Source organism: Mobula birostris, chromosome 24 (assembly GCF_030028105.1).
Source record: "Mobula birostris isolate sMobBir1 chromosome 24, sMobBir1.hap1, whole genome shotgun sequence".
NCBI lineage: Eukaryota > Metazoa > Chordata > Chondrichthyes > Myliobatiformes > Myliobatidae > Mobula > Mobula birostris.
The window spans coordinates 14,494,965-14,519,053 of record NC_092393.1 but is presented as its reverse complement, the minus strand read 5'-3'; the positions used below and the strand labels follow the sequence as shown (position 1 = coordinate 14,519,053).

Here is a 24,089-nt window from a genome sequence, read left to right as displayed (position 1 = left end):
TGGAGTGTCTGGTGGGGACCCAAGGTGAGTGAGCTGCCCCAGAATGGACACGAAAAGCCCCTTCACCAGAGATGCTACCCTCTCTGGGCACCCCATACATGGCAGCGAACACAGGATGCATTCCTTGTCAATAATTATTTGGAACTAATACACCATTTTATAGTATTGTATTAGCATCGTAGTGTTCTAATTAGTTCTATATTTCATTTAAATACATAATTTGTTACTCAGTGAAACAATGATTTGTCTTTTTTATACCTTTTTAACTATTTCCATGAAACTTTGGCTAATTGGGGCAGCCACATAATTGGACCAAAATGTAGTTGTTGCACTATGTGTCAATTAACCGGAATCCTGTGTATATGACATTGTAATAGACAAAAATCCCAACAATGTTTTATTTGAACGTTAAAAACTGACAGACCATTCCCAGCAATATTATACCTGAATTATACAGTGACAGTGTAGTAAAGAGCATTGCTCTACTGCAGTATTACACAGTGACAGATGTGCACCCAACAATACTGTACCACTCTAATATTTAGTGACAGTCTTAAATCTACTAGTCCTGTACTCAGTATTATACGGTGACTGACCTACAGCCACTAATACTGTAATCCATCCATTGTAAGAGAGTAACACTCACAACACACTGGAGGAACTCAGCAGGTCGGGCAGCATCCGTTGAAATGATCAGTCAACGTTTCCGGCCGGAACCCTTCATCAGGACTCAGGACTTGGTCTGGCCCGAAACGTTGACTGATCATTTCCACGGATGCTGCCCGACCTGCTGAGTTCCTCCAGTGTGTTGTGAGTGTTGCTTTGACCGCAGCATCTGCAGAGTATTTTGTGTTTATTGTAAGAGAGTGACTTGTTCCCACCTGTACTATGTAATACTATATTGTACTACACTCAGCTGTTATACAGGAACAGTGCAGCTAGTGACAGACCTGTATCGATCACTGTTATATCCCTGGGTCTAGAGCTGGTTTTATTTCATGATCTGGGCACAGGACTTTTCTGCTCTCTGATTCCAGGTTTCACTTGACCCCTAGGTCTCTGGTCCCAAGCCCCAAGTGGTCTTTGAAACTCCAGTTCTTATAGCCAGGCTCCGTTACCCGACAGGGGATACAAGGACTACCTAAGTTGGCAATGCTGAGCATAAACCAGAAGGATTCAGAATAAAGGTTTGCAGTCAGATAAGTTTTGCAGATGATTTGACTGCAGGAGGTAGTGAAGGAAGACTACAGGGAGATAGGGAGGAAGTTGAGAAACAGGACCACAAAGCTAGTCATCTCGGGATTACTGCCTGTGCCATGTGACAGTGAGTATCGGAATAGAGTGAGGTGGAGGATAAATGTGTGGCCGAGGGATTGGAACAGGGGTTCAGATTTCTGGATCATTGGGACCTCTTTTGGGGCAAGAGTGACCTGTGCAAAAAGGACGGGTTGCACTTGAATCCCAGGGGCACCAATATCCTGGCAGGGAGGTTTGCTAAGGCTATTGGGGAGAGTTTAAACTAGGATTGCTGGGGAGTGGGAACCAAACTGAAGAGACGGAGGAAGAGGCAGGTGGCTCACAAATAGAGAAAGCTTAGAAAGAGTGCGAGAGGGAAGATAGGCAGGTGATAGAGAATGGATGCGCTCAGACCGATGGTTTGAAACATGTCTATTTGAGGGGGTAAGAGGTAATTATGAACAAAGCAGATGAGCTTAGAGCATGGATCAGTACTCGGAGCTATGATGTTGTGGCCATTACAGAGACTTGGATGGCTCAGCGGCAGGAATGGTTACTTCAAGTGCCAGGCTTTCGATGTTTCAGAAAGGACAGGGAGGGAGGCAAAAGAGTTGGGAGCATGGCACTGTTGAGCAGAGATAGCGTCCCGGCTGCAGAAAAGGAGGAAGATATGTAGGGAGTGTCTACGGAGTCTATGTGGGTAGAAGTTAGGATCAGGAAGGGGTCAATAACTCTACGGAATGATTTTTATTGACCACCCAATAGTAACAGGGACATTGAGGAGCAGATAGGGAGAAATATTCTGGGAAGGTGTAATAATAACAGGGTTCTCGTGGTGGGAGATTTTAATTTCCCAAATATCAATTGGCAATATCCTAGATCGAGGGGTTTAGATGGAGTGGAGTTTGTTAGGTGTGTTCAAGAAGGCTTCTTGACACAATATATAGATACGCCTACAAGAGGAGAGGCTGCACTTGATCTGGTATTGGGAAATGAACCTGGTCAGGTGTCAGATCACTCAGCGGGAGAGCATTTTGAAGATAGTGATCACAATTCTATCTCCTTTACCATAGCATTAGAGAGGGATAGGAACAGACAAGTTAGAAAAGTGCTTAATTGGAGTAAGGGGAAATATGAGGCTATCAGGCAGGAACTTGGAAGCATAAATTGGAAACAGATGTTCTCAGGGAAATGTACAGAAGAAATGTGGCAAAAGTTCAGGAGATAGAAACATAGAAACATAGAAAATAGGTGCAGGAGTAGGCCATTCGGCCCTTCGAGCCTGCACCACCATTCAGTATGATCATGGCTGATCATCCAACTCAGAACCCTGTACCAGCCTTCCTTCCATACCCCCTGATCCCTTTAGCCACAAGGGCCATATCTAACTCCCTCTTAAATATAGCCAATGAACTGGCCTCAACTGTTTCCTGTGGCAGAGAATTCCACAGATTCACCACTCTCTGTGTGAAGAAGTTTTTCCTAATCTTGGTCCTAAAAGGCTTCCCCTTTATCCTCAAACTGTGACCCCTCGTTCTGGAGATATGTGTGTGAAGTTGTGCATAGGTGCGTTCCAATGAGACAGGGAAAGGATGATAGAGTACATGAACCGTGGGGTACAAAGGCTGTTGTAAGTCCAGTCAAGAAGAAAAGAAGAGCTTACAAAAGGTTCAAAAACTAGATAATGATAGAGATCCAGAAGATTGTAAGGCTAGCAGGAAGGAGCTTAAGAAAGAAATTGGAGAGCCAGAAGGGCCATAAGAAGGCCTTGGCAGATAGGATTAATGAAAACCCCAAGGCATTCTACAAGTATGTGAAGAGCAAGAGAAGAAGACATAGGAGAATAGGACCAATCAAGTGTGACAGTGGAAAAGTGAGTATGGAAACAGAGGAGATGGCAGAGGTACTTAATGAATACTTTGCTTCAGTATTCACTACGGAAAAGGATCTTGGCGATTGTGGGAATCACTTACAGCAGACTGAAAAACTTGAGCATGTAGATATTAAGAAAGAGGATGTACTGGAGCTTTTGAAAAGCATCAAGCTGGATAAGTCACCAGGACCGAATGAGATGTACCCCAGGCTACTGTGGGAGGCAAGGGAGGAGATTGCTGAGCCTCTTGAGATGATCTTTGCATCATCAATGGGGACGGGAGAAGTTCTGGAGGATTGGAGGGTTGCAGATGTTGTTCCATTATTCAAGAAACGGAGTAGAGATAGCCCATGAAACTATAAACTAGGGAGTCTTACTTCAGTAGCTGGTAAGTTGATGGAGAAGATCCTGAGAGGCAGGATTTATGAGTATTTGGAGAGGCATAATATGATTAGGAATAGTCAGCATGGCTTTGTCAAAGGCAGGTTGTGCCTTACCAGCCTGATTGAACTTTTTGAGGATGTGACTAAACACATTGATGAAGGTAGAGCAGTAGATGTAGTGTATATGGATTTCAGCAAGGCATTTGAAAAGGCTTATTGCAAGGTTTATTGAGAAAGTAAGGAGGCATGGTATCCAAGGGGACATTGCTTTGTGGATCCAGAACTGGCTTGCCCACAGAAGGCAAAGAGTGATTATAGATGGGTCATATTCTGCATGGAGGTCGGTGATCAGTGGTGTGCCTCAGGGATCTGTTCTGGGACCCCTACTCTTTGTGATTTTCATAAATGACCTGGATGAAGAAGTGAAGGGTTGGGTTAGTAAACTTGCTGATGATACAAAGGTTGAGGGTGTTGTGGATAGTGTGGAGGGTTGTCAGAGGTTACAGCGGGACATTGATAGAATGCAAAACTGGGCTGAGAAGTGGCAGATGGAGTTCGACCCAGATAAGTGTGAGGTGGTTCATTTTGGTAGGTCAAATATGATGGCGGAATATAGTACTAATGGTAAGACTCTTGGCAATGTGGAGGATCAGAGGGATCTTGGGGTCCAAGTCCATAGGACACTCAAAGCTGCTGTGCAGGTTGACTCTGTGGTTAAGAAGGCGTACGGTGCATTGGCCTTCATCAATCATGAGACTGAGTTTCGGAGCCAAGAGGTAATGTTGCAGCTATATAGGACCCTGGTCAGACCCCATTTGGAGTATTGTGCTCAGTTCTGATTTCCTCACTATAGGAAGGATGTGGAAACCATAGAAAGGGTGCAGAGGAGATTTACAAGGATGTTGCCTGGATTGGGGAGCATGTCTTATGAGAATAGGTTGAGTGAACTTGGCCTTTTCTCCTTGGAGCGACGGAGAATGAGATTGTGACCTGATTGAGGTGTATAAGATGATGAGAGGCATTGATCGTGTGGATAGTCAGAGGCTTTTTCCCAGGGCTGAAACGGCTAGCACGAGAGGGCACAGTTTTAAGTTGCTTGGAAGCAGGTACAGAGGAGATGTCAGGAGTAAGTTTTTTATGCAGAGAGTAGTGAGTGCGTGGAATGGGCTGCCGGCGACAGTGGTGGAGGCGAATACAATAGGGTCTTTTAAGAGACCCCTGGACAGGAACATGGAGCTCAGAAAAATAGAGTGTTATGGGTAACCCTAGGTAATTTCTAAGGTAAGGACATGTTCGGCACAGCTTTGTGGGCTGAAGGGCCTGTATTGTGTTGTAGGTTTTCCATGTTTCTATGTTTCTATTAATAAATAATAACAACAAAGGAAGCCCTGTCCAGCCTTCTGTCTGCGGTGTGGCTACATGGCAGAGCATAAAGCAACTAGGTTTGTAGTGTATTGTATGAAGGCAACACAATCATTTCTTTAAAGCTATTGGGTCTGGTCAGAAATTACTCATTACTTCACGTAGCCTCTTTGGTTTTAGAGAAATTCGATACGCCATATCAAAGTCACAGGAGACAGCTAAGTTTCCTCCTAGAAATGAAACTATTATGTAGAAATGTTGGCAGCACTAATCCAATCAGCAAACTTCCCTTTGGTTCCTCCTTCACTTCCCACTTTTTCTGCATTTTAAGACCTTTGTCACCTCTATTCCCAGGTCTAGTAAGAGGCCATTGATCCAATACGATACCTGTTTCCCTCACTGCAGTTGCTGCTTGATCTTTTAGGTATCTCCGCACTTTCTTTGCTTACACATTCTAGTATCAGTGAAAGTTTGCATTTGTGAAATGTCTTATTCCTTGAAATACCATCATTAAGGACCCAAATCCCTTCTTTAAGTACTCTCATCATCCAGGACATTCTCTCTTCTCCTTACTACCATCAGGAAGGAGGTTCAGTACCCAGAAGACCCACACTGAACGTTTTTGGAACTGCTTCTTCCCTTCTGCCATTAGATGATTGAACTGTCGATGAACCCATAACACTACCTAGGTATAACTCATTTGCACTATTTATTTATTTGTTTGCTTATTATGGTAATTTATAATCATTTTTAATTTCTTGCACTGTACTTCTGCCACAAAACAACTCATTTCATGACATATGATAGTGATAATAAACCTGATTCTGATTCTGAAAATGAAATTTGCAGTTTAAAAATGAAATTTTAATTCTAGTTTATCTGTATCACTCTGCAAAAATAGAATTCCTAAAATAAATTGGCTTGAACCATCAGGAATCTCAGACTCAGTCATGCCTGTGGATACAGGATACATTTCAATTGAAGAAAAGTCATGCAGACAGATGCATTTTCCCCCTTTCTCCCCCTTTTTCAGCAGTGAATAATTATGATGATTCTTACATTTCCAAATGGATGCCTCCCAGTTCCCTGTTTCTGGCATTTGGTGATAAGAACGAATGAACGTTGGGCTCATGGTGCTCACAGTAATGCCATATTCTGAAACTTCAGCCCGTAGGCAATCAAAAAAGGCTTGTAGTGCATGTTTAGATGCAGCATCTTGAAAGCGAGATAGAACATCATCAAAACAATCTAAATCACAGTCAGGTTTTAGCATTAATTTTCTGTATGTATCTCATAATTTTGATTGTTCATTATTTTTATCACATTAACTTGGTTGAAATGCTATGAAAGGTTGGAATACTGAGTTATTCTATTAAAATGCCAGTGTCTCCACTTAAGGTTGCTATGTCAAAGTTATGTAAAGTACAAGCATCAGGTTATTCAATCATTCAATTTTCCACTGTCAGCAAATTTGCACAATCCTGTTTGAGCAGCAAGATAAAGAATGAATGTGTTTCTAGCTTAGGGTCACAGCCACAGGTCAGAAGCATGCACCATTTTAAATTTGCTTTGCATGTAGTTAGTGTGATGTCTGGCATGTGATATCTGCATGCACCGATGTCCTGTCTTTATTGTAGTAACAGGCATGCAGATCAAATTCACTGCAAGTCTTACATGCTGCACGGAATGGAAGTCCTAATTTTCCTTGGATACTGTTGATCAGCACAATTTGACCATTATGTCTCGCAATCATCGATGGAAGAAGCTCTGTGAAGAGGAAGAACTGCTGTTCACCTGACTGTAAAATTCTAAGTTGAAATTATTGTAAATTCATTCAGCTCTCATGACATTATCCACAAATAAAATTTTAGACTTTGAATTAAACAAGTTGGTTGTGACTCCTTTCAAGTATTGTTCCTTCAGGACTGTACCATCACTGAATTATTTGATGTTATCTCATAGATCTCCTTATTCTATTGAGAGGTTGTGTAGCCCGATCCTACTACAAATATTTTCTTCTAGTCTCTGTGTTACTCCGTGACCAACTGTCACTTCATTCTAAAAGTATTGATCAGAGTAATTAATTTTATGTTTTCTATGTCCTATAGGATCAATCTGATATTTGATCGACATTATATTTCTTCAACAGTTTTTAGCCATGAATACAACATTGATTGCCACTTTCTGAATTTAAACCATATTTCTAATATTTTTCACTGCCAAACTCTTCCAGGGTTTGGGAACTTCACTTTTAATGCATTTGGCATTTTGATAAATGCACATTGTATTCCAGGGCTTCCAGTTCCTAGACGAACTAGACCTAGTTCCAACAAGTTTCTCTGAATAACTATATCCATCCCCAGGGGTTGACTAACAGCTTCCTGATTGAAGTTGCTTGGTTTCTGGTTTTCTCTCTGCCTTCATTCTACCTGGTTCATGTGATTATCTGCTCCAGAGTTCTATAAATGACTCATGATTCCAAATGTTCACATTTCATTTCCATTACAAGCCATTTACATTAGGTCGCTTAAGGAATTTAAACATTATGGATACCAACAATTAGGTATTCTTTCCATCACGTAAGAAAATCTGACTTGTATTATCTTACTAGCTGCGAGGTTAAGACTACAGTCTACCTTTAGTTAGAGAAATGGGTCCAAAATAATTAGCATCCATTATCTTCTTGTCCATTTCGAAAGGGACATTGAGGGCAGCTCCTTTAACTTTCAGACTGCTGTTGTTAATAAGCACATCCACACACCCAAAGGATTCAAGGATTTCCTTGGCTTTCTCCGGAATGCTCTCTGTTTCACTGAGATCCAAAAGTACTATCTTCGGACTGAATGTCTATGAAAAAGGTCACCAATTACTTCTTCATATATTGCTGTTGTATTGAAGATTCCTACAAAGCCTTTCTTCAAACAGGTAGAAATGTATTAAATTTTAAAAACCATAAAATACAAACCATTTAAACTGACTTCCATTCCACATAAGAACATAAGAAGTAGCAGGCATAGGCCATCTGTATTGGAATCTTTTCACAAAGAACAAGATTTTGCAGCTAATTGATATGTTACACAGGTTATATTTAGTAAAAATATATCTATTGACTTTTTTTCAAACAATCTTTTTCTCCTCCAACCTCATTTGCAGTCAGGTAGAGATGCTGATCAGGGAATCTGTCACTATTACTAACTTATGTATAACAGAACAAATGCATGTGAACTCCATCAGCATCAAGTTCTTCTCAGTTAGTGCAATTTTTCATTTTTTTCCATGACTGTTGGTCAAAATCTTATAAATTACTACTTCATGTCACTGTGGGATTACTGCTGCCACAGACTGCACAGATTCCAGAAGAATGGAATCATTAGCACCCACTCGGTGTTATTCAAGTAAGTAATAAGTGGTGGCAATAGAAACATAGAAACACAGAAAATAGGTGCAGGAGTAGGCCATTTGGCCCTTCGAGCCTGCACTGCCATTCAGTATGATCATGGCTGATCATCCAACTCAGAACCCTGTACCTGCCTTCTCTCCATACCCCCGATCCCTTTAGCCACAAGGGCCATATCTAACTCCCTCTTAAATATAGCCAATGAACTGGCCTCAAATGTTTCCTGTGGCAGAGAATTCCACAGATTCACCACTCTCTGTGTGAAGAAGTTTTTCCTAATCTCGGTCCCCCTTTAAAGGCTTCCCCTTTATCCTCAAACTGTGACCCCTCGTTCTGGACTTCCCCAACATCGGGAACAATCTTCCTGCATCTAGCCTGTCCAATCCCTTTAGGATTTTATACGTTTCAATAAGATCCCCCCTCAATCTTCTAAATTCCAACGAGTACAAGCCCAGTTCATCCAGTCTTTCATCATATGAAAGTCCTGCCATCCCAGGAATCAATCTGGTGAACCTTCTCAACCAATCTCAAGATATTTCTTTAGTTTAGTTTTTTTTTCACCTGTGTACAAGGAGCACATAGAGATATGATACACATTTGTTATGAGAACATCACTTTCCTCAAAGTTTTATCTGGCAAGCAACTGGCTCCATATACCGCATTTTCCTTGATTACACTAATTTTGTTCCTCTTATTTTCATTTGAGATAGTGTCCTGTATATCAGTTTTGTCCTTCACCTGGTTACAATTCATTTTTAAATTAGTCTGAATTGACAATGCTTCATGATTGTATCTAAATAAAATCCAGTTTCCTTTACTTTTTCATATTTATATTTTTCAACAACTAATCAGTCACAGTCAGAATGTTAAACAGGTTAGCAACATCACACTTAAAATGCTTGATAATGAGAAGTGAAATGAGAAGTGATAATAATATGTAAGAAAACTATTGTTCATTTTCAATTTCAAGGTGGGCCTGTCTGAAATTGGTACGGAAATTGTCAGGGAGACATACTGTGCATAAACAATACTCACCTGGCTAGGGTCTGCAACAGCAAGCAGAGCCTCTTGCAGGGCTTCTAGCTTATCCCAATCATTGCCACAAAGGACCACGCGTCCTCCCCCACTGTGAAAAACTCTGGAACATTCTGTTAATTATTAAATGAACAAGAACAATACTTAATGAAAATGGACATAAACTCCAGTGGGTATATTTTAATCAAATGTAATTATCGATTGCCAACTGTTGCAGTTTTGAAGAAAGATCTTTGATCTGAAACAAATAAAAAAGGATTAGCATTTGTCATAGGATTTGTCATACGCACATCAAAACCGTTGTGTGTGTGTGGCCTGGTTACACAACAATGCTATTAATAAAAATGCTGGAGACGGGCGTTAAGTTCCATGATTCTTTACTGGCAGAATCCAAACTCGACACACATGTACTGATCAATTTACGCCTAATAGTGCATACAACGACATGTTACTAAAACATAAAGTAGTCCCTTACTATACTGTAGGCTATACGGTACACTCCTCCCCTTTTATTTTAATAGTGTATCACTGTTTTTTTTAACTGGGGCACTATGCTAAACAAATATGTTTACCCTTAACATACAAATGCCTACCATTTGTTTACTTAGTAACTTAATAATATCAAATTATAACAAAGTAACATAATAATATTAACTTATAACAAGCCTTTTTTCTACTCTTGGTCTAGGACCCAGTCAAAGCTCAAGTCTCTGGAGCGGCCTTCTCTGCCTCTCTGGGTAACATCTGTCCTGAAACGTTTGCTTTGGGGAATGAGTCTCCACAAGTACATCAGTTGGATCCTCCACACTGATGACAGGCTTATCTGTAGATGAGGCTGATGTGGTTGCTTCTATGTCAGGGGAATCCGGGCAAGGTGTTGTTGTGATTTTCACCTGAGCATCCAGGATTTGGTCCACATGACGTCTCCATACGTTCTCTCCCGCCTGTACTCTATTCATCAGTGGTCCATCTATGGCGGAAATTGTACCCAGCTGCCACTTTTCAGTCTGGTAATCATGTGCAAGAACTGACTGTCCCACATTGAAGCTCCGTGTTGACTTAGTATTCAAGTGTTTGAACTGCCTGTTCTCCACATCACGCTGTACGTCTGGCTTGAGAAGATCCATGCGGGAACTCAGGTTTCTGTTCAGAAACATCATTGCTGGAGTCTGATTAGTGGTTGCGTGTACTGCATTACGATAGGCAAGGAGGAAGTTGTCTATCTTGTATTGCAGTGGTCGATTTTCACTCTCCGTTGCCTTGATGGCTTTCTTGAATGTTTGCACAAATCCTTCGGCCAAGTAATTTGTGGATGGATGGTCGGGGCAGATGTAAAGTGCTTGATCCCATTGTTCTTCACAAAACTTTGGAATTCTTCAGAGACAAATTGTCGTCCATTTTCTGTGCAGACTCTTCATTTTCACGGTACCCGGGTGCCCCTCGTGCAGTTCCTCCAGCACTCTGGTGCGTAGCTTGGGAGGAATCACAACTCGTGAGCCACACATTAGTGTTCCCCAACACACTGACAACTGCTCCTTCCTCACTGAGAAGGCTGGAAACAGTGTGTTACCCCGCACTGGCCATCCCTTTACCGTGATGTCGTATACTTTTGACAACATCGGGTCATTGCGTGTTTCCCTTTCAATGAGGCTGTTTGTCACTGGTTCAACTATTGTTGTTTGAAAGACTTCTACTGAATCCATTTGTGTAGTTATCTCTGAAGTCAGCAGTGGTAAACATGACAAACCATCTGCGTTGCTATGTTGCTTGGTCCCCTTGTGTTCAGTATCATACCTGTGACCTCCTAAGAAAAGGGACCATCGCTGTAGCCTTTGTGCTGTCATCACTGGAACGTCTTTCCTTGGGTTGAATATTGACACGAGAGGCTGATGGTCAGTCAACAGGGTAAACTTTTGACCATACAGATAGTGACTGAACTTCTTGACTCCCCACACGAGGCTTAGGGCCTCTCTGTCAATCTGTGCGTAGTTGCGTTCAGCTGAAGTAAGCATTCTTGAGGCAAAGGCTATTGGTCTTTCTGAGCCATCTGGAAACTTGTGCGATAACACAGCTTCTATCCCATGGGGCGAGGCATCACAAGCTAGTCAGATTGGTAAGGAGGAGTCAAAGTGCGCGAGCAACCCTTCTGAAGTTATGAGTCTTTTAGTTTCTTGAATCGCTTTCACAGACTCCTCCTACTGGCATTGCATGGAGTAGATGTGTTTCTCGAATGGCACCGTTTATTTTTAAATTACTGAATCCAATCTGCTTCAAAAAGGGAGGAGAAGATGGCAGCATGACGCAGCTCGCAGTGGCCACTCCGCTGGTGATGTCTGTTATTTGTCAAGTAGGGTGTCGTGCACAATCCTGATTTGATGGAGATGGACGTGAGAGCATGGAGGAACATCTGGTGAAACTTCTGAAATGCCCGCTCCGCTGCTGCTGCTACTGTGTGGTCCAGAATCTCCGGAGGGGAAGGCCCCAAGTCCTCGGCTTTGCTTGTTGCTCAGCGGCTGGGGCTCAGTTGAAGCACTCGGCAGAGGACGGTGCTCGGAGAGGCTGGTCGGAAGCTCGAAGTTTTCAGACGGACTCAGAGTCCGCTGCGGTCGGGTGCTTCCAATGGTGCTGCATCGGCAAGTTCGCCGCACATGGATGTTTATGGCGGGGAGTGTTTCTCCCTTCTGCCGCCTGCACGAGATGATGAATCTATTGGGACTTTGCGACTTTTCTTTACCGTGCCCATGGTCTGCTCTTTATCAAATTACGGTATTGCTTTGCACTGTTGTAACTATATGTTATAATTATGTGGTTTTGTCAGTTTTAGTCTTGGTTTGCCCTGTGTTTTCTTGTGATATCATTCTGGAGGAGCGTTGTATCATTTTTTAATGCATGCATTTCTAAATGACAACAAACGAGGACTGAGTGTCCTCATAATCGAAATCTAAACTTACTTTTAGAGTATTATGATGTCTCGTGCTAAAACTTCTAAAAAAAAAGGATCCTTCTGTGACTATGGAAGCTATAGTGGAGTTAATTTGGAAAGCTCAGAGCAAAACGTCTGAACAACTTTCGGATGTATGTTTAAAAGTTACCACAGAGCTTAAATGAATGGAGATTCTGCTGCAGACTTTTCAAAAAACTTTACAGGAACAAACTACTCAGATTCAAGAACATGAAGATGCTTTAACCAGACTGGATACTAAGACGGATGAATTGGAAAAGCTGGGAGATAACCAATCGAAAATCATTGAATCTTTAAGTCAAAAGATTGTTGCTTTGGAGAATAGATCAAGAAGGAACAATATACGAATTTTGGGTCTTCCTGAGTTGGTCAAAGACAAGCGACCTACAGAATTTTTTGCAAATCTGTTGGCTCATTTGTTTTCTGATGTTTTGGATACTCCACCAAGAATAGACCGGGCACACTGAGCCCCAGTGTTTAAGCAATACTCACAACACGCTGGAGGAACTCAGCAGGTCGGGCAGCATCCGTGGAAACGATGAATCGATGTTTCAGGCGTCGACTCATCATTTCCACGGATGCTGCCCGACCTGCTGAGTTCCTCCAGTGTGTTTTGAGTGTTGCTTTGACCCCAGCATCTGCAGAGTATTTTGTGTTTCCGAGCCCCAGTGCTTAGACCCTCTTCTCAACAAAAACCTCGACCTGTATTAATTGCTTTTCATAACTTCCAAACTAAGGTTTCGATAATTCGCCAATCTCGTCAGTTAGGTATGATTAACTTTGAAGATTATAAGATAAGGCTGGTCGCAGATTATTCGTCTGAGGTATTAAATGAATGTTTTAAGTATAAAAAGGTCATGGCGGAGTTGTATAACAAAGGCTATAAACCTTCACTAAATTACCCCGCTCGCCTCAGGATCATTTTGGAATCTGGATCTCCTAAGTGGTTTCATTCAATTGAGGAAGTGCACGATTTTCTACAGGCCAAATCAAGTTCAGAAGACTAATTGTTTAATACTATATCATATAAATTATGCTTCCTTAGCTTGATCAATTCTTTGTTGTTGGAAGTTTGCAATCTAATGGTTTAGTACATCTTTTTTTGAACAATTCTCTCTTCTATTCTCATGTACTCTTATAATTAGTTTCTGTTCTTATCATATTCCCAGATCCCTCTGTTCCACTGCACTCCTCAGTGCCTTACCATTAACCCTGTATGTTCTACGTTGGTTTGTCCTTCCAACGTGCAATAACTCACACTTGTCAGTATTAAACTCCATCTGCCATTTTTCAGCCCATTTTTCCAGCTGGTCCAAGTCCCTCTGCAGGCTCTGAAAACCTTCCTCGCTGTCTACTACACCTCCAATCTTTGTATCATCAGCAAACTTGCTGATCCAATTTTCCACATTATCATCCAGATCATTGATATAGAAACATAGAAACATAGAAAATAGGTGCAGGAGTAGGCCATTCGGCCCTTCGAGCCTGCACCGCCATTTATTATGATCATGGCTGATCATCCAACTCAGAACCCCACCCCAGCCTTCCCTGCATACCCCCTGACCCCCGTAGCCACAAGGGCCATATCTAACTCCCTCTTAAATATAGCCAATGAACTGGCCTCAACTGTTTCCTGTGGCAGAGAATTCCACAGATTCACCACTCTCTGTGTGAAGAAGTTTTTCCTAATCTCGGTCCTAAAAGGCTTCCCCTCTATCCTCAAACTGTGGCCCCTCGTTCTGGACTTCCCCAACATCGGGAACAATCTTCCTGCATCTAGCCTGTCCAATCCCTTTAGGATCTTATACGTTTCAATCAGATCCCCCCTCAATCTTCTAAATTCCAACGAGTACAAGCCCAGTTCATCCAGTCTTTCTTCATATGAAAGTCCTGCCATCCCAGGAATCAATCTGGTGAACCTTCTTTGTACTCGCTCTATGGCAAGGATGTCTTTCCTCAGATTAGGGGACCAAAACTGCACACAATACTCCAGGTGTGGTCTCACCAAGGCCTTGTACAACTGCAGTAGTACCTCCCTGCTCCTGTACTCGAATCCTCTCGCTATAAGTGCCAGCATACCATTCGCCTTTTTCACCGCCTGCTGTACCTGCATGCCCACTTTCAATGACTGGTGTATAATGACACCCAGGTCTCGTTGCACCTCCCCTTTTCCTAATCGGCCACCATTCAGATAATAATCTGTTTTCTTATTTTTGCCACCAAAGTGGATAACTTCACATTTATCCGCATTAAATTGCATCTGCCATGAATTTGCCCACTCACCCAACCTATCCAAGTCACCCTGCATCCTCTTAGCATCCTCCTCACAGCTAACACTGCCACCCAGCTTCGTGTCATCCGCAAACTTGGAGATGCTGCATTTAATTCCCTCATCCAAGTCATTAATATATATTGTAAACAACTGGGGTCCCAGCACTGAGCCTTGCGGTACCCCACTAGTCACCGCCTGCCATTCTGAAAAGGTCCCGCTTATTCCCACTCTTTGCTTCCTGTCTGCTAACCAACTCTCCACCCACACCAATACCTTACCCCCAATACCGTGTGCTTTAAGTTTGCACACTAATCTCCTGTGTGGAACCTTGTCAAAAGCCTTCTGAAAATCCAAATATACCACATCCACTGGTTCTCCCCTATCCACTCTACTAGTTACATCCTCAAAAAATTCTATGAGATTCGTCAGACATGATTTTCCTTTCACAAATCCATGCTGACTTTGTCCGATCATTTCACTGCTTTCCAAATGTGCTGTTATCACATCCTTGATAACTGACTCCAGCAGTTTCCCCACCACCAACGTTAGGCTAACCAGTCTATAATTCCCCAGTTTCTCTCTCCCTCCTTTTTTAAAAAGTGGAGTTACATTAGCCACCCTCCAATCCTCAGGAACTAGTCCAGAATCTAATGAGTTTTGAAAAATTATCACTAATGCATCCACTATTTCTTGGGCTACTTCCTTAAGCACTCTGGGATGCAGACCATCTGGCCCTGGGGATTTATCTGCCTTCAATCCCTTCAATTTACCTAACACCACTTCCCTACTAACATGTATTTCGCTCAGTTCCTCCATCTCACTGGACCCTCTGTCCCCTACTATTTCTGGAAGATTATTTATGTCCTCCTTAGTGAAGACAGAACCAAAGTAATTATTCAATTGGTCTGCCATGCCTTGCTCCCCATAATCAATTCATCTGTTTCTGTCTGCAGGGGACCTACATTTGTCTTTACCAGTCTTTTCCTTTTTACATATCTATAAAAGCTTTTACAGTCCGTTTTTATGTTCTCTGCCAGTTTTCTCTCATAATCTTTTTTCCCCTTCCTAATTAAGCCCTTTGTCCTCCTCTGCTGAACTCTGAATTTCTCCCAGTCCTCAGGTGAGCCACTTTTTCTGGCTAATTTGTATGCTTCTTCTTTGGAATTGATACTATCCCTAATTTCTTTTGTCAGCCATGGGTGCACTACCTTCCTTGATTTATTCTTTTGCCAAACTGGGATGAACAATTGTTGTAGTTCATCCATGCAACCTTTAAATGCTTGCCATTGCATATCCACCGTCAATCCTTTAAGTGTCATTTGCCAGTCTATCTTAGCTAATTCATGTCTCATACCTTCAAAGTTACCCCTCTTTAAGTTCAGAACCTTTGTTTCTGAATTAACTATGTCACTCTCCATCTTAATGAAGAATTCCACCATATTATGGTCACTCTTACCCAAGGGGCCTCTCACGACAAGATTGCTAATTAACCCTTCCTCATTGCTCAAAACCCAGTCCAGAATAGCCTGCTCTCTAGTTGGTTCCTCGACATGTTGGTTCAAAAAACCATCCCGCATACATTCCAAGAAATCCTCTTCCTCAGCACCATTACCAATTTGGTTCACCCAATCTACATGTAGATTGAAGTCAGCCATTATAACTGCTGTTCCTTTATTGCACACATTTCTAATTTCCTGTTTAATACCATCTCCGACCTCACTACTACTGTTAGGTGGCCTGTACACAACTCCCACCAGCGTCTTCTGCCCCTTAGTGTTACGCAGCTCTACCCATATCGATTCTACATCTTCCCGGCTTATGTCCTTCCTTTCTATTGCGTTAATCTCTTCTTTAACCAGCAACGCCACCCCACCTCCCCTTCCTTCATGTCTATCCCTCCTGAATATTGAATATCCCTGAACGTTGAGCTCCCATCCCTGGTCACCCTGGAGCCATGTCTCTGTGATCCCAACTATATCATAATCATTAATAACAATCTGCACTTTCAATTCGTCCACCTTGTTACGAATGCTCCTTGCATTGACACACAAAGCCTTCAGGCGCTCTTTTACAACTCTCTTAGCCCTTATACAATTATGTTGAAAAGTGGCCCTTTTTAATGCTTGCCCTGGATTTGTCGGCCTGCCACTTTTACTTTTCTCCATAGTACTTTTTACTTCTACCCTCACTTTACACCCCTCTGTCTCTCTGCACTGGTTCCCATCCCCCTGTTGTGAAATAACCTCCTCACGCCTAGCCTCTTTAATTTGATTCCCACCCCCCAACCATTCTAGTTTAAAGTCACCTCAGTAGCCCCCGCTAATCTCCCTGCCAGGATATTGGTCCCCCTAGGATTCAAGTGCAACTCGTCCTTTTTGTACAGGACACGCCTGCGCCAATAGAGGTACCAATGATCCAAAAACTTGAATCCCTGCCCCCTGCTCCAATCCCTCAGCCACGCATTTATCCTCCACCTCATCGCATTCCTACTCTCACTGTCGCGTGGCACAGGCAGTAATCCCAAGATTACTACCTTTGCGGTCCTTTTTCTCAACTCCCTTCCTAGCTCCCTATATTCTCCCTATATAGATGACAAATAACAATGGACCCAGCACTGATCCCTGTGGCACACCACTAGTCACAGGTCTCCACTCAGAAAAGCAATTCTCTACCACCACTCTCTGGCTTCTTCCATCGAGCCAATGCCTAATCCAATTTACCACCTCTCCATGTATACCTAGCGACTGAATTTTCCTAACTAACCTCCCATGCGGGACCTTGTCAAAGGCCTTACTGAAGTCCATGTAGACAATATCCACTGCCTTCCCTTCATCCACTTTCCTGGTAACCTCCTCGAAAAACTCCAACAGATTGGTCAAACATGACCTACCACGCACAAAGCCATGTTGACTCTCCCTAATAAGCCCCTGTCTATCGAAATACTTGTAGATTCTGTCTCTTAGTACTCCCTCCAATAACTTACCTACTACTGACGTTAAACTCACCGGCCTGTAATTTCCCGGATTACTTTTCGATCCTTTTTTAAACAACGGAACAACATGACCCACTCTCCAATCCTCCGGCACTTCACCCGTAGACAGCGACATTTTAAATATTTCTGCCAGGGCCCCCACAATTTCAACACTAGTCTCCTCCAAGGTCCGAGGGAACACTCTGTCAGGTCCCGGGGATTTATCCACTTTAATTTTCCTCAAGACAGCAAGCACCTCCTCCTTTTCAATCTGTACAGTTTCCATGGTCTCACTACTTGATTCCTTCAATTCCATAGATTTCATGCCAGCTTCCTTAGTAAATACAGACGCAAAAAACCTATTTAAGATCTCCCCTATTTCCTTTGGTTCTGCACAAAGCCGACCACTCTGATCTTCAAGAGGACTAATTTTATCCCTTACAATACTTTTGCTCTTAATATACTTGTAAAAGCTCTTTGGATTATCCTTCACTTTGACTGCCAAGGCAACCTCATGTCTTCTTTTAGCCCTCCTGAGTTCTTTCTTAAGTATTTTCTTGCACTTCTTATACTCCTCAAGCACCTGATTTACCCCCTGTTTCCTATACATTTCATACAACTCCTTCTTCTTTATCAGAGTTGCAATATCCCTTGAGAACCAAGGTTCCTTATTCCTATTCAATTTGCCTTTAATCCTGACGGGAACATCCAAACTCTGCACTCTCAAAATTTCCCCTTTGAAGGCTTCCCACCTACCAATCACATCTTTGCCAGAGAACAACCTGTCCCAACCCACGCTTTTTAGATCCTTTCTCATTTCTTCAAATTTGGCCTTCTTCCAGTTCAGAACCTCAACCCTAGGACCAGATCTATCCTTGTCCATGATCAAATTGAAACTAATGGTGTTATGATCACTGGAACCAAAGTGCTCCCCTACACAGACTTCTGTCGCTTGCTCTAATTCGTTACCTAACAGGAGATCCAATATTGCATCCCCTCTAGTTGGTCCCTCTATATATTGATTTAGAAAACTTCCCTGAACACATTTTACAAACTCTAAACCATCTAGACCCCTAACAGTATGGGAGTCCCAATCAATGTATGGAAAATTAAAATCCCCTACCACCACAGCTTTATGTTTCCTGCAGTTGCCTGCTATCTCTCTGCAGATTTGTTCTTCCAAGTCTTGTTGACTATTGGGTGGTCTGTAATACAATCCCACTAATGTGGCCATACCTTTCCTGTTTCTCAGCTCCACCCATAAGGACTCAGTAGACAAGCCCTTTAATCTGTCCTGCCTGAGCACTGCTGTAATATTTTCCTGTGAGAAAGAAAAGCTTCTCACAGATCTCAGTCCACTTCCATTGTGTCCCTGTCTGTAATAGTGCATTTAGTGGGTGTAGGACCGTGGATAGGTGAGGCAGGAACTTGTGGTAATAGGTCACTAGTCCAAGATATGCTCTCAGCTGAGACACACCTTCAGGTAGTGGTGCCTTAAGCACCGCTTCTATCTTGTCGTGAGACACGTGTAAGCCATTCTTGTTTATCACATGCCCACAATATGAGACTTCCATTTGAAAAGTTCATATTTCTGTCGATTAGCTCTTGAGCCCATATTCTCGTAGCCTGGTGAGCACTTGTTCAAGGTTAAAAAGATGCTCGTTGTCATCTTTGCCGGTAACAATGATGTCATCCAGGTAACACTGAGTCCCTGGAATCCCTTGCAGGACCTGGTCCATTGCCCTTTGCCAGATTGCAGGAGCTGATGCTATCCCAAACACCAACCTGTTGTACTAGTAAAGTTCTTTGTGTGTATTTATTGTCAGGTATTTCTTGGATGCTTCATCAATTTCCATTTGGAGATAAGCTTGGGTGAAATTGATTTTTGTGAAATGCTCCCCTCCTGACAGGTGTGACAAGAATACACATAAATTAAGATGTTTGCTGGCCTGGGCTAGCACCAGTGGCATCAGCAGTTGGTCTGCCACCTGTCCTCAGGGGAGGGAGAGATAAGGAACACAATGAAGCAGCATTTGGAGATGTTAATGAAGGAGCCATCAGTCTGGGTATTGTCAAGATCGGCTCCCCCTTTGAACCCTGAACTGTTTGAAGTGTGATGGACAGGCGATACCCCAGCAGGGGGATAAAAAGGGACAGGTTCGCTAAGGCAGGACACACACGACACCACAAGGTAACGAGACCCTGGAAGCGGTGCCCCCCCGCAAGTCGGCGGGAGTCGTTTGGAAGGCTGGTTGCGGAACCAAGCCATAGATGCACAGGGTGGAAAGGTACGATCAGCGGGAACCCGGTGTGTGTCCACCCTTGCTTGGGTGCCAGGTTCACTGCAGAGGATCGACCGCATCTGGAGGAGGGGTCACAGTCAGTGACCTCAGGTGACATCACAAAGGACTCGCCCGAAAGCTGCTTGTGAGCAATATTGCAGGTTTGTGTGTGGAAGCCGTTTTGAATGATCATTCATTCTTGTTCTCTCTCTCCTTCCCCCACATTGTCCACCACCACGGCAACGATTACTGCGAACTGAACTAAATTGGACTGAACTTTGCGTCACTTTGAAATTGGTCATTTACCCCTAGACAACGTTAGAGCTTGATTGATCCTGTTATCTTAATTCTGTGTACATGTGTGTTTATCATTGCTGAACTGTTGCACTTATTATCCTTTCGATTACTGTGTTGCTTGTTTCTTTAATAAAACTTTCTTAGTTCTAGTAATCCAGACTCCAACTGAGTGATCCATTTCTGCTGGTTTGGCAACCCAGTTATGGGGTACGTAACACAGGGAAGCAATGATGTCCTCAATACAAGGTAGAGGATACTGTACTCTGCGGAGAACTGGGTTAACAGTCACTTTAAAGTCACCACATATGCGCACCTTGCTTGGTCTTCCTGGTTTTGTGCTGGAGGTTTTCTTCATCACTGGAACAATAGGCATGGCCCATTCACTCCAATCCACCTTTGACAGGACCCCAGTCTGCTCCAGATTTTTCAGTTCTGCCTCTACAGTAGGACGGATTGCATATGGCACGGGTCTGGATTTGTGAAATTTTGGACATGCATTTTCCTCAATCTCAGTCCTTGCCTTCATGTCCTGAAGTGTTCCTATTCCTTTCATGAACACTTCTTCAGAATCAGCAAGTATTTGTGACAGTCCCTCGGATGTAGCCTTGCTGCTCTCTTTTGCTGACACATCTAGTGCCTCGATGGTGTGCCAATCCAACTGAATTTTCCTGAGCTATTCACGTCCCAGCAACAGTGGTCCTCCATTTTTCAGTACATAGAGGTTCAGCTGCTGTGTTTTGTCTCCGTAGGTCACTGTCACTTTAATTTTACCTTTGGGATGCATTCTCTGTCCTATGTAAGTCTTTAGCAGTAGTTTGGTTCATTTCAGAGGCACGTGAGAAAACAGCCATTTGTAGTCGTGTACAGAAATCACTGTTAAAGCTGAGCCTGTGTCCAACTCCATTTTCAGTCTCACGCCTGCCACTTGTGGAGTGATCCGTATTACTCTTCGATCATCTGTCTCTCTCACGCTGTGAAGTTGCAGACAAGACGATTTACTTTTGTCTGAGTCACTTTCATCAGAACTGCTTTCTTTCATTTTGTGTACCTTGTTGTATTTTCCTTTCTGGGGTTTCTTGTTTCTCTGTATTTTGTCCTTTTTCTGCTGTTTACTAGCTTTGCATACTCTGCCAATGTGGCCCTGTTTGCCACAGTTTCTGCATTCTTTGTCTGCAAACCAACAGTCATCAGGGTCATGTGACATACTCCCACAATGGTAACATTTCTTTCCTTCATTTCTGTTCAGTGATATTTTATTTGTAGCATATTCCAGTTATTTTTGTTGTATCTCTGAAGCACCCCATGCGCCTGTTTCTGTTGATATTGCAATGTTCAGCGCCTTCCCTAATGTAAGGTCTTTTTCACACAGGAGCTTCTTCTGTGTGGTTTCACAGTGCATGCCACACACTAACCTGTCCCTCAATGCATCCATTAGACCAACTCCAAATTAACAATGTTCTGATAATTTGTGGAATTCAGCACAATATTCAGAAATGCTTTCATTTTTGCTCTGATTCCGTTTGTGAAATTTAAATCTTTCAGCAATGACCAGTGGTCTGGGGTTTAAATGCTGTTGGAGAGCGTCTACTATTTGCTCAAAAGTTTTGTCAGCTGGCTTTTCGGGAGTTAACAAGCTCCGTAGCAGCCCGTATGTTTTTGCTCCCATAATACTAAGTAAGACGCTGGCTTTCTTTTCATCATTAACACCGTTAGCATCATAATATAACTCCACTCTTTCAATGTAAGTTGCCCAGTCTTCAATGCCACTAACAAATGCTGTAATGGTTCCAATCATCACCATCTTTGTTATGTTAATATAGCTCCATTCTCCCCTCGTTTTCTTTTTGATTCACGTGTCCTTTTCGCTAGTGCAACGAGCGCACTCTGTCTAGATGCATCTAGATTCTCTCTCTTCTAATCCAAGTGTCGTTATCAACTAAAACATGGCATTCCGATAAGATGTAGGTTCATAATCCTTGTCGCCAATTTGTTGTGCATGTGGCCTGGTTACACATCAATGCTATTAATAAAAATGCTGGAGACAGGAGATAAGTTTCATACTTTATACTTTATTGTCGCCAAACAATTGATACTAGAACGTACAATCATCATAGCGATACAGGTGTCCCCCGCTTTTTGAACGTTCGCTTTACGAAACCTCACTGTTACGAACAACCTACATTAGATCCCTGTTTTCGCTAACAGAAGGTGTTTTCACTGTTACGAAAAAAAGCAGCACGCGAGAAAAAGCAGCACACAAGAAAAAGCAGCGCACCGCGCGCCCCGAGCAGCCACTTTCCCCTGGATTCAGATCGACATTCTAGCTGGCATTGCTTAAACACGTGCCTGTGAGCAGCCGTTAGCAAGATGAGTTCTAAGGTATCGGAAAAGCCTGAAAGAGCTCATGTAAATGTCGGCCCAGATCAGAGGCGACGAAATTGGCAAGGGCCTCTGATCTGGGCTGACAATTATGTGCCGGGCGGCATCTAATGAATTAGCTTGTTTATTTCGGCTTTTTTCTTAAAGATGTGCTGTGTGCCTCCTGGCTACCGCTGGACCCCTGCATTCTTTGCGGATCGGTATCGGGTCGCTGCTCGGAGGGTGGGGGCCACTGCACTACCCCAACCTCCGACGACTGAGCCTAACACACAATCATCAGTGTGCTTGCTGTCTTCCCGATTCCCGTAAGTGATACCACACTGTACATACATTATTTCTCATTTATATAGGCTGTGTATTTTTATGTGTTATTTGGTATGATTTGCAGCTTCATAGCTTAAAGGTTTTTGCCAACTGCGCTTGCATGAGATTTTCTGCCGATGGTGCTTGCATCGTGTTTCTGCTGAGAGCGCTTGCATGAGATTTTCACTAAATGATTGTGGAAAAGTATTTCTACTTTATATAGGCTGTGTATTCATCATATTATTCCTGCTTTTACTATATGTTACTGTTATTTTAGGTTTTATGTGGTATTTGGCATGATTTGGTAGGTTATTTTTGGGTCTGCGAACACTCACAAAATTTTCCCATATAAATAAATGGCAATTGCTTCTTCACTTTATGACATTCCAGCTTACGAATCGTTTCACAGGAACGCTCTACCTTCTGATGGCGGGGGAAACCTGTATTTGATTCTGTGCTTTCCGATCCCTGGATTACAAATCAATAGTAAATATTAAAAATTTAAATTATAAAACATAAATAGAAAATAGAAAAATGGAAAGTAAGGTAGTGCAAAAAAACCCCGATGCAGGTCCGGATATTTGGAGGGTACGGCCCAGATCCAGGTCAGGATCCGTTCAGCAGTCTTATCACAGTTGGAAAAAAGCTGTTCCCAAATTGGGCTGTATGAGTCTTCAAGCTCCTGCGCTTTCTCCCGGAAGGAAGGGGGATGAAACGTGTGTTGGCTGGGTGGGTCGTGTCCTTGATTATCCTGGCAGCATTGCTCCAACAGCGTGCCGTGTATAATGAGTCCAAGGACGGAAGATTGGTTTGTGTGATGTGCTGCACCGTGTTCACGATCTTCTGCAGCTGCTTCTGGTCTTGGACAGGACAACTTCCATACCAGGTTGTGATCCACCCTAGAAGAATGCTTTCTACGGTGAATCTATAAAAATTAGTGAGGGTTTTAGGGGACAGGTCAAATTTCTTTAATTTTCTCAGGAAGTAAAGGCGCTGGTGGGCCTTCTTGACAGTGGACTCTGCTTGGTTGGACCAAGTCAGGTAATTTGTGATACTGACCCCAAGGAACTTAAAGCTTTTGATCTGTTCCACTTGCACATCGTGGATGTAAATTGGGTCGTGCGGTCGGCTACTCCTTCTGAAGTCAACAACTAATTCCTTCATCTTGCTGACGTTGAGGGATAGGTTATTGTCTTCACACCATGCCACCAGGTTCTTAATTTCCTCTCTGTACTCAAACTCATCATTACCTGAGATATGGCCTACAATTGTGGTGTCATCAGCAAACTTATATATTGAGCTTGATGGAAGCTTGGCTACACAATCATGGGTGTACA

General features: G+C 42.8%; 1 protein-coding gene across 1 annotated transcript in view; it reads right to left on the bottom strand.

Annotated features, from left to right (window-relative positions):
* Window positions 1-24,089, bottom strand: part of dhrs7cb (dehydrogenase/reductase (SDR family) member 7Cb) — a 48,951-nt gene that overhangs the window by 13,026 nt on the left and 11,836 nt on the right. Inside the window, exons 3-6 of the mRNA XM_072242326.1 lie at window positions 9,287-9,399; window positions 7,491-7,701; window positions 6,529-6,621; window positions 5,914-6,069 (exon numbers count right to left, since the gene is read on the bottom strand). Coding sequence (XP_072098427.1) covers window positions 5,914-6,069; window positions 6,529-6,621; window positions 7,491-7,701; window positions 9,287-9,399 — 573 coding nt within the window. The remainder of the gene's footprint in view (window positions 1-5,913; window positions 6,070-6,528; window positions 6,622-7,490; window positions 7,702-9,286; window positions 9,400-24,089) is intronic.